The sequence below is a fragment of the Periplaneta americana genome, chromosome 15, assembly GCF_040183065.1.
Source record: "Periplaneta americana isolate PAMFEO1 chromosome 15, P.americana_PAMFEO1_priV1, whole genome shotgun sequence".
In the NCBI taxonomy this organism is placed as follows: Eukaryota; Metazoa; Arthropoda; class Insecta; order Blattodea; family Blattidae; genus Periplaneta; species Periplaneta americana.
In genome coordinates, this window is record NC_091131.1 from 25,735,289 (window position 1) to 25,747,559 (window position 12,271).

A 12,271-nucleotide genomic window follows, 5' to 3' on the forward strand; every position below is an offset into this window, starting at 1 on the left:
TCCGCTCCATTGTTATAAATAAATAAACGTAGGAATGGCTTCGGAATGGACTAAAGAACTCTGCTGTCTCTGTAGATGACGAATAGTTGTTTAGTCAACTATCCTTAGACAGGTCTGAAGCTCACAAGAAGACACCACTTATGAGACAAGTAGACCAGGAGGTAATGAGGTAGAGTGGCCAGTTCCTTTCTCCCTCCATTGCATAAATCGCAGACTAGCTACATATTACACAAATCAGACTTCAGATGTATACAAACAATTTTTCTTTCTCTGACACATATCGTCAAGTGATGTAGGCCTACTGCCTGATAATAATAGATATACATATCAGCTAGAACCTCAATCAGAGAATATGTGACGAATAGTAATATAAATAAACTAGTGGCTTGTGCAGCAAATGCTGCTGCAAACTAAGTTCGTTAGACGTTCAAATAAAAATTTTTCAGATTTATTTTCTATGAAGAATACTTGTCTTTTTGATAGTTATTTGCTTCCATAATAATGAAACATACTCCCTCTGAATGGATTTTTTTAGGCCAAATACTTTTTCTTGAGCCTATCCAACTTCAGTTTTTGAGTTTCAACGAGAAAACGCAAGTATCAATGTCAGGACGATAGCAGTAGCTATTTCAGGTCATTGTGGATTGTAGGCAAAAGTTAAAAAAATGTCAAGTTTTCTAAGCTTTCGAACAATAGCATTTTCGTATAGCTGCTGCATGTAGAACTTGAAATGTAGAGCGTAAAATCATTTTATCCTACTAAGAGATCTTGCTGAAATGATCTGGAGACTACAAAATTTTCTAGGCCTCTTATTTTATCAGTAAGTAATACCTTTTTATCTTTCCTTAGGAACTGTAATTTTTGCGCTCTCTCGAGCCAATACTGAAGACAATGACACGTATCAGTATCTACAGTACACCGCCATTAAGTATATGAAAAAGACCCAACCCCACTGGGTTAATAAGTATAAAAATATTTGATTTTTAATAACAAAATTATTATCTTACTTAAGTTTTGTAGTTCTTTATAGCAGTCACTCAGTAAATTATAGAAATGAAGATCTAAATTAAGATATTCTCTACATTTACTTGCATAATATCAAAACGTTTCACTTTCATGTCATCAATATAGCATCAATATTATGTACAATTAATGGAAAATAGACGAATCATGATATTAACTCTAATAATATTTAATTTCTAATGGTAATAATGTCATCAAACCACCTCAAGTTTCGTAGATTTGAATATCCAGTACTCAGCTGTACTCAGAAAATTATACACTGCAGAATCAGTTTTTAATAACAAATTGAATTGAGCTCTAAATATGTCGGCAATCCTGCAGATCATGGCCTTCGTATAGTAGCCTATTGTTGATTGTAGTGTGCGTTTTGTTCTGAAATTTAATCAAGTCGGCCGTGATTCAATAAAATTAGTTCTCAAAACTGACAACAGATGGATTTTGGAAAATAGGAAAATTATGTAGGAAAATTGACATTTCACTGAAAACTACTGCTTTTCCGAAAAACTTTGGATGCCAGGCATGAAAATGAGGGGTCACTCATTAAAATCCGTTCAGCCGTTTTCCATTACCAGTTCAAATTATATATATAGATGCGTAAAAATAACTACACGGACGGACGAGTAATGACAAAACATTCGACTATGTGTAACGTTATTGCATTACGCTTATGTGCCATCGACACTTACTGCTCCAAGAACTACCTCACGTTGATCTATGTCGAAAGCTCTCCAATTGATTGCGCCCGTAGTTAGAAGGTGTAGAGCACTGAAATAAGACAAAAGACAGTCATGTGTGATGTAATACACGTAATGGCTCATTGTTCCTTCGAGCCAACAATGTTCTACTTTTCTTTGGCATCGTCGTGGAATTTTAATGACGTTCAAATTACACTTCGTTATAATTTGTTACAGAAGTAAGCGTAGTGTTCATAATTTAACATCTTGAAAGATAGTCTAATGATATAAACTATTTCAGAAACAGCCTATTTAAAATTAAAGCAATTCAAGTGAAGAGAAATTACGTTATAGCGTTTATAAAATGTGATATTGGGTGTAAAGTGTGGGACATGGATGTATCCTTACATACAAATTTTAATGTTATCTATCGTCTGATATCTTCCTATTCTGCCCCACACTTTTCTCTCGTTCATAATTCCTTTCAGTGCTTCCTTCAGTAGACAGTTTAGTCTTAGTCAGTAAATTTCTTTTTCTCTTTTTGATCAGTTTCAACATTATTATTTCTTCACTCACTCTTTCTAGCACAGCGTCATTTCTTATTCTGTCTGTCCATTTCACATTCTCCAATCTTCTCCACATCCACATTTCAACTATTTATAATAGTTTCTCTTCACGTCGTCTTAATGTCCATATTTCTGCCCTTCATGCAACGCCACACTCCATACAAAGCACTTCACTAGTCTCTTCCTTAGTTCTTTTTTACAGAGGTCCGCAGAAGATACTTTTTTCTATTAAAAGCTTCCTTTGCCATTGCTATACTCCTTTTGACTTCTTGGCAGAAGCTCATATTACTACTTATCATCCCAAGTATTCGAAGCTATCCACTTGTTCTACTCCGCGATTTCGAATTGGCACGTTTACCTTCTTTATTTTCCTTCCAATAACCATGGTCTTCATCTTGTTTGAATTTATTTTCATTCCATAATGCTTATAGCTATCATTTAGCTCCAGTATCATATCCATTAGTATCATCTCCTCTTCTATTTTAAGATGTATTAGCCAACTAAAATATAATGTTCATATTTTACCAACTCCTAAAAATAGTAAAACTTCCACAAACAAATTCACAAAGAATTTAATTTCATTCCATAATGCTTATAGCTGTCATGTAGCTCCAGTATCATATCCATTAGTATCATCTCCTCTTCTACTATAAGATATATTAGCCAACTAAAATATAATGTTCATATTTTACCAACTTCTAAAAATAGTAAAATTTCCACAAACAAATTCACAAAGAATTTATTTTCATTCCATAATGCTTATAGCTATCATTTAGCTCCAGTATCATATCCATTAGTATCCTATTTTACTATAATATGCATTACTTACTTACTGGCTTTTAAGGAACCCGTAGGTTCATTGCCGCCCTCACATAAGCCCGCCATTGGTCCCTATCCTGAGCAAAATTAATCCAGTCTCTACCATCATATCCTACCTCCCTCAAATCCATTTTAATATTATCTTCCCATCTACGTCTCGGCCTCCCCAAAGGTCTTTTTCCCCTCCGGCCTCCCAACTAACACTCTATATGCATTTCTGGATTCGCCCATACGTGCTACATGTCCTGCCCATCTCAAACGTCTGGATTTTATGTTCCTAATTATGTCAGGTGAAGTATACAATGCGTGCAGCTCTGCGCTGTGTAACTTTCTCCATTCTCCTGTAACTTCATCCCTTTTAGACCCAAATATTTTCCTAAGAACCTTATTCTCGAACACCCTTAATCTCTGTTCCTCTCTCAAAGTGAGAGTCCAAGTTTCACAACCATACAGAACAACAGGTAATATAACTGTTTTATAAATTCTAACTTTCAGACTTTTTGACAGAAGATTAGATGACAAAAGCTTCTCAACCGAATAATAACACGCATTTCCCATATTTATTCTGCGTTTAATTTTCCCCCGAGTGTCATTTATATTAGTTACTGTTGCTCCAAGATATTTGAATTTTTCCACCTCTTCGAAGGATAAATCTCCAATTTTTATATTTCCATTTCGTACAATATTCTGGTCACGAGACATAATCATATACTTAGTCTTTTAGGGATTTACTTCCAACCCTATCGCTCTACTTGCTTCAACAAGAATTTCCGCGTTTTCCCTAATTGTTTGTGGATTTTCTCCTAACATATTCACGTCATCCGCATAGACAAGAAGCTGATGTAACCCGTTCAATTCCAAACCCTCTGTGTTATCCTGAACTTTCCTAATGGCATATTCTAGAGCGAAGTTAAAAAGTAAAGGTGATAGTGCGCAACCTGAGGACGCGCCATGCCGTGGTGATAGGGACCCACAATACATGGACTATAATATGTATTAGCCAACTAAAATATAATGTTCATATTTTATCAACTTCTAAAAAGAGTAAAATTTCCACAAATTCACAAAGAATAGTCATCCTCCACTGCATAATATGTACTTCGAGAAAAATTGTAATTTACAAGTAATATGCCATTTTTTCTGTTACAGATGTGCTGTCGTCAGGCTATTCTTTTGGCGCTAGTGCTGGTGGCCCTGTACGCGGCGACGGAAGCACGCTACCTCCCAACCAGGAGTCAGGACGACCGCTTGGACAGACTCCGAGAACTTCTCAGAGATGTAAGTAGCAAGGAATGAAAAATGACCGAACCAATATTCTTCCGAATAATCTATGACTGCCTTCTTCGTAAGTTGCAAACGTCTTTACATGCCATGTTCTATTGGATTACATTTCCAATTAATGCTTTTCCTAAAATTCTTTTTTCCATTACTAGAAGAATAAAATCTTCTAGCGAGAGAAGTGGTTGACAGATTTCAAGTTGACATTCTACCATTATTATAGATTCATTAAGCTGTCATACAGAATAATATCTGTAATATTGACAATTAATATTTGAGGAGAAAAATTCGCTCCGGCGCCGGGGATCGAATCCGGGTCCTTGGTTCTACGCACCAAGCGCTCTGACCACTGAGCTACGCCGAATTCAACTCACAGCACCGGATCGAATTCTCCTCCTTCAATGTTTTCCTTTGTGGCCTGACTCCAAGTTACGCATATATGTTGACGTATAATGTCCAATGTCAACTGCCGGGTTCGATTCCCGGCGCCGGAGCGAATTTTTCTCCTCAAATATTAGTTGTCAATATTACAGATATTATTCTGTATAACAAATTAATAAATCTATAATATTCTCATAGCTAGCAGTGCATATGTCTGTATAGATTACTGTGCACTTAACTGCGGAATCCCGGCCAAATAAGTCACTTAGCTGAGTGCGGTCCTAGTATAATGACAGTTAACACTGGACATATACGTCAACATACATATATGCCTGACATGGAGTCAGGCCATAAGGGGAAACATTGAAGGAGGAGAATTCGATCCGGTGCTGTGGATTGAATTCGGCGTAGCTCAGTGATCAGAGCGCTTGGTACGTAAAACCAAGGACCCGAGTTCGATCCCCGGCGCCAGAGCGAATTTTTCTCCTCAAATATTAATTGTCAATATTACAGATATTATTCTGTATGACAAATTAATAAATCTATAATATTCTCATAGCTAGCAGTGCATATGTCTGTATAGATTACTGTGCACTTAACTGCGGAATCCCGGCCAACAAGTCACTCAGCTGAGTGCGCTCCTAGTATAATGGCAGTTGACACTGCACATATACGTCAACATACATATATGCCTAACATGGAGTCAGGCCATAAAGGGAAACATTGAAGGAGGAGAATTCGATCCGGTGCTGTAGATTGAATGCGGCGTAGCTCAGTGGTCAGAGCGCTTGGTGCGTAGAACCAAGGACCCGGGTTCGATCCCCGGCGCCGGAGCGAATTTTTGTCCTCAAATATTAATTCTACCATTAGCCCAAGAGCCTTTTTCGAATGAAAATCTTTCGTGCTTTTCCAGTTTTAATTTAATCTGTCTTCCGTATCCATTCGATCCAAACAACGATGACTTGCAATTGATGACGAAATACAAGGGTAAGTAAGCACGCTCGTGAATTCTCGTTTATGCGTGTTTCTAATACGTACAATGCGAGAACTGCACTGGGTGTGAAGTGCTCGAGGTTCTTCCTAGACCCGAGGCGCAATCAGACCGGCTCAGCGATATGGGGATCACAACCCGTAATTCGGAAACGCAGCTCTTGGGTGGGATGCGCTCGTAATTACTACGGGCGGGCAGGCGGGTGGGCAGATGGGTCAGTTAGCAGGCCGAGAGAAAGTCGGCGACTGTTCCCACGTGGTGAGAATATTTATACCATCATGCTTTACTTTTATAAATCAAGTACGTGCAGTGTGTGAACTACAGTGCTTAGAAATCGAGGCCTAACTTACATTCATTTCAGTTTCTTTACTCTCAAAGACTAGGCGCTAAGGCGAGCTCCAATTTAGAATTAGAGATGATTCTTCCACTACTGTTTATCTTTTTTTTAAAGTAGCCTTTCTTTTATGGTCCTAAAATAACACTCATATTTAATTTTTACTTGGTTATTTAACGACGTAACAAGTGAGTTATACAAATTTGGCTTTCAGGTATAGCTCCATGTGAAGCTGACTTGAGTAATTTCAAGAGGAAAATTATTCCGGGCCGGGTATCGAACCCGGAACCTTTGGCTGAGCGCGCCAACACTCTACCGACTGAGATACAGAAATTCTACCTCACCCAGGCTCATTTATTACCTTTATATCCAGAGTACGCCGTGCCTCAGGTCTTCAACCAACACTCTTTATGTATTTCTGGATTCATCCACATGTGCTACATGCACTGCCCATCTCAAACGTCTGGGTTTAATGTTCCTAATAAATAACAATAATAATAATAATAATAATACATAAGGCTTTCAGAGAACCCGGAGGTTCATTGCCGCCCTCACATAAGCCCGCCATCGGTCCCTATCCGGAGCAAGATTACTCCAGTCTCTACCAAAATATCCCACCTCACTCAAATCCATTTTAATATTGTCCTCCCATCTACGTCTCGGCCTTCGCAAAGACCTTTTTCCCTCCGGTCTTCCAACTAACACTAACTGGATTAGCCCATACGTACTACATACCCTGCCCATCTCTAACGTCTGGATTTAATGGTACTATGTCAGGTGAAGAATACAATTCGTGCAGTTCTGCGTTGGGTAACTTTCTCCATTATTCTGTAACTTTATCCCTCTTAGCCCCAAATATTTTTCTAAGCACCTTATTCTCAAACACTCTTAACCTCTCAAAGTTAGAGTTCAAGTTTCACAACCATACAGAACAATCGGTAATATAACTGTTTTGTAAATTCCAACTTTCTGCTTTTTTGAGAGCAGGCTGCATGACAAAAACTTCTCTACGCATTTCCCATATTTATTCTACGTTTAATTTCCTCTCGAGTGACATTTATATTTGTTACTGTTGCTCCAAGATATTTGAATTTTCCACCTCTTCAAAAGATAAATTTTCAGTTTTTATATTTTCATTTCATACTATGTTCTGGTCACGAGGCATAATCATATACTTTGTCTTTTCTGGATTTACTTCCCAACCTGTCTCTTTACTTGCGTCAAGTAAAATTCCTGTGTTTTCCTTAATAGTTTGTGGATTTTCTCCCAACATAGTCATGTCATCCGCACAGACAAGGAACTGATATAACTCGTTCAATTTCAAACTCTCTCTGTTATCCTGGACTTTCGTAATGGCATATTCTACAGCATACTTGGGCATCGTGCCTCAATTGAGAATTTGTGCCTCACTGACCTTCACAGAGCTTATCGCTCTGAGTGACATTACCTTCACAGTCCCCGTTCCTCCTTCACGCAGCTCCTAGGCGTGGGCAGGTTCTATATCAGTTTCATAAGCAATATCAGTGGTGGCATAATGGCATTATCAAAGCAGTGTGTACGCGTTAGAAAACGATTATTTCATGAGAAATGGGAGGAAGAGTTTTATTTATTTATTTATTTATTTATTTTTGCTGTTTAGAAGGGGAGAACATACGATGTATGTTATGCTCGAAAATCCTATTAGGCATTATTAAATTTAATATAAAACGACATTACTCCTTATGTCATAAAGAACATGCTGAATTAGAAGGTAAGACAAATTAAATGTTATTTTTCGTACTATTCCGAAGAAAATTTATGATCTTAACATTTGCATAGTATACTAAATACGACATTATACCTTAAACAAGCTGCATTAAGAGGTACGAGGAATTAAATGTTGTTTGTACGTATTATTTCCAAAAGAAATTTATAAAAAAATATATCAAATGTGCGTAGAAAACGAAATATGATTTTCTGAAATTATTTTAGGTCTAGAACGTGCAAATATATTAAGTAATCTTGAGAAACGCCAGAATATTCAAGAAAATAAACGTAGACAACGTGATGGAATATTATTGACTAGTTACGCAATTTCTAACCTGTGATTTAAATCAATTCAATGATGGAGAAATAGTAAAGAGGTTTATGATTAAAGCTGCCGAATTAATTTGCCAAATTGAATAAAAGTTTTCGAGTCTCTCACGTTAACCAAGCGCTTTCCTAGTAATTCGCCACTGACAGCCTTAGCGATTACGGTAAGGTGACGCAGGTCACAGCGGTTTATATTTCCCATCCTACTCTGCAATCTCCTCTCCTAGTAAACAAACTATTTCAAATCGAGTGCCTCATGTAACCGAAAATTGTGCCCATGTATGTTCTAGAGCAAAGTTAAAAAGTAAAGGTGATAGTGCATCTCCTTGCTTTAGCTCGCAGTGAATTCGAATAATAATAATAATAATAATAATAATAATAATAATAATAATAATAATAATAATAATAATAATAATAATAATGCGAAATCTCGCACGAAGTTTGAAAAACATTAAGATAACAATCTCGCACAAACAAACACTAAACAAGAACTTTTTTTTGCCTCGTTTCCTTGAAAACCAGGCCGCGGTGTGGTCTTTGTTTTCTGCATACTTTAACAGGTCCTCACTGAACAGCGCCATTTAATGCCTCGTCGCGTGGGAGTTGGATGTGCTACTGGTGAAAGTGAGGCGATGCCTTTCGCAGTAAAAACGACACACTATTCGTCTTCATATGAATATTCATCGCACTAATTAAGCCGGGCGACAAGATCCCTTTAGAGAAGAGGTAACGCACTATAACGAAAGCAGAAGAAATTCCAATGGTCAGCATCAAGATCTGCCTCATTCTCTCAGAGCGTAATGACCGGAAGCGTTGCGTAGCGACCACAACAATCGTGAGACCGACATTATTCATCGCAGCGTTTTGTAATATGCGTTGTCGAAGCTGGACCTCCCATCTTCTTTGTTCCTACCGCATGGGCATATTCGTTTTGTTTCCTGATGTTTGCTGCTTCTGAGAATCTTTACTTCCTGCTCGACAGCGAGACCATGCAGGCGGGAGGGCCTACATGCAACGTACCTACATCACAGAACGATTACATTACTCTATGTCGTCACGAAATAAAGTGAATGTGGAGTGTCTAAAGTAGAAACATTATGATGAAATTCAGCCTGTCAAAATATTTTGATTCCGGTATAGGAATAGAGTCCAGAATTTAATTCTGAAAACCATTATTAAATATAACATATGAAATTACTTTCAGAAATAGGTTTACTTGTAAGTTAGGTTTACTTTTGCTTAGATATGCTTTACAGTAGGCGAAAATCTCGTTTTTATTTTATCATTCAATATTATCTTTTGAAACTTATTCGCAGGTTCATTCACAACGCCTATAAATGGGACAGATATTCGATTCATAAAGGTCATGGAAGATAGAAGTTGTGAAATAATTTTCCTCAGAGTGCTTCGATTTTCTTTGTCAATATCATTAGGCTATTTTTACCTACTATTGTATAATTTCAACTCAGTAGTGTAGCCAACACTGTTGGTGAAAAACAATTAAAGCAGTAGTCGTCAACACTCACTGAAATGTGCAATGGGTACGCGGTGCCGTCCCGTGTGCATCGTCGTGCAACAGGGAGAGATAGAGAGCATACCCACTAGCAGCTACGAGACACTATAGTGCATTGCGTTTTCCGCGGGTAAGAGAGGCTAGCCCCAGCGTGCTCTGTGCTCACAACCCCTGACTTAAAGTATCAATTACATTCCCAATGACCAATTCAGAAACTGAAAAGTGTTTCACGACATTAAAAGTAGTAAGAAACTGCGTAGATAATAGAAGACAAAGGCAGCTGAAATTTCTGACCTCAGTAAACTAGTCACTGACGATTCTGTAAGAAGAAACGTCGATGAAATTCCATTTGAAATAAGTAAGATACGAGCACGTTCTAAAATTGTTGTTTTTTTTTCGAAACTGTAATACGTATTTAAATAGAAAATATAACTTTTATAACTGAGCTCCTTCATGACTAATATCCACGAGCCGCCACTGAAGAGAAAGAATGTAAAAAATTCGGGGGGAAGATGAAAGAGAAGACGAAACAGAGAAACGAAAAGGAGAAACAGGATCAGGAGGAAGGGGTGGAAAGGATGGAAAAGTTGTTATGTTTGAAACTGTAAAAATTACGGAACTTTGTTGAATACAATGGACACAGAAGCCAAAGGACTGACAGAAAATCTGAATGCCAATTGTTACATACTCGCTATCTGACTGAATCTCGACAAGGTGTCCTGTGCGTTGTCTCCCTTTTGTTATGTACCATTCACACAGTGAGTCGCTGAAGAAAGAATTAAGTAGACCATAAACTTTAATGTCATCAACTAAACAGCTTCAGAAAAGACTTTTTCGTGAAGAGTAAGTTAGATGACGGAAACATGTCATGGCAATGAAATGTGTGGACTCATTTGTCTGCCAGCATTCAGGAGGCTTGGTTTACAATGAAACTTCGGGGTCCTCCAGTCTGTGAGACTAACCACTTCATCTTATAAGAATAATACAACCTGCCAAGCTTCCCATTATGCAATTATCTACTTCCATTATGCAAATATCTTGTGAAGAATGACTAGCAGATCCCCATTTGAAAAGGAGTTCCAATGAGACAGAGATTAACCAGAGGTTGCCCAACCTTTCTACACGCGATGGAAACGCCAGTACACTAATGAACACTTGTGCTGATCTTGTATGAAATGCAGGAGCAACGGCACTTGAACTGGATTGCAGCTTCAAGTAGGTTTGTTTAGATGGATGACTAGTTGTCATGGAGATCGTACAGATTGGCCCGGAGAGAACTGCGCGGGCTGGTATTATAATAAAAAGGGATCTTGCAGGAATACTTCCTGGGTTCGTCTGAGATACTCTTTCTAATGAAGGCTCACACCACTTTCGAGACAGCGGGCGGTACCATCAGCACGCAGTAGAAAATGCGTTTGCACCAGGAACAAAAGTTCTTGAAACTGAATTTTGAGTTGGCACGATTATCAGCTGTCACGACGAAATCCAGCACTTGACTTACTTGACCCTGTAATTCTGCTTTAACGAGCATCAAATTAACATTTCTCCGAATTTTTCCATGCAGATAAATAAACAGGTCTAAGATTTTGAGAGACTTAACGAAGATAACGGACGCTCACGTTCAGAGAAGATTATGCTCCGGGAAGTGTTAGGATTGGTCTTCTTTCATTTCTGGTGAAATACGAAAGTCGTGATATTTCTAAGATTTAATCTACTTTCGTGTTCAGGTGAAAAAGGCGTAAAGAAGAAGCGATTTATAGTGGAGATAAAAGGTACTACCATTCCATAGCCAAAAGTGTCTCTTACCTTTGCTCATACTTCGCGTATTTGAGTCAAAAATGATAAATTCAACTCTCAGTATTTTCCTTTCAATTACTTACTGAATATAACGCATACATACTTTCAGATATTATGTTATTACATCTTACTGTACAACCTATTTTTTGTAAGAGTACAATTTTCAGTTTCTTCCGTCAGTTCCATGGGAAGAATTGTATAACATCTTTACTGCATATCAAGCTGTAGTCACGTCTTTGTAATTTGAACATTCAACATTAATTTTATATTTAACTCTACTATATTGTACATTCATATAATTTTTAAAACAAATCATGCTTTTAACAGATCAATATAGTGTGTAATTATGATCTGAAGACCGTATTATAATGCTACTAATCACGTCTTTTGTAATTTTTAACACTGACAATTTACATTTATTACATACTAGCCGTACCCGTGCGCTCCGCTGCACCCGTTAGAAATAAATATAAAGTAATTACATAATTAAAATAGGACATTTGATCCAGGGAACATTCGTGTTTGATAGAAGGATAAATCGTTTTTTTTTTGTTACTTAATTTAAATTGTATTAAACAATTAAAATGCGATCATTTTGATCCAGAGACCACTCATTTGGTCATAAAAATTATTTTAGGAAATACAGGAAACGAATGCCTATCAAGTTTTCTGTGCGTAAGGAGCTATTTTAATCTTACCTGTCCTCGATTCGGCCAGAAGTTACTGTAATAACATTATAGTGTTATGTCCATCTAGAGAAACTACACTTTCCAATGGTGAATTAATAATTAATTATAGAAATCGGTTAATTTAGCTTCCGAT

The 12,271-nt window shown here is 37.5% G+C and overlaps 1 protein-coding gene across 1 annotated transcript in view; it reads left to right on the plus strand.

Moving 5' to 3' along the window:
• Positions 1 to 12,271, plus strand: part of Proc (Proctolin) — an 80,972-nt gene that overhangs the window by 13,712 nt on the left and 54,989 nt on the right. Inside the window, exon 2 of the mRNA XM_069846840.1 lies at positions 4,232 to 4,360. Coding sequence (XP_069702941.1) covers positions 4,232 to 4,360 — 129 coding nt within the window. The remainder of the gene's footprint in view (positions 1 to 4,231; positions 4,361 to 12,271) is intronic.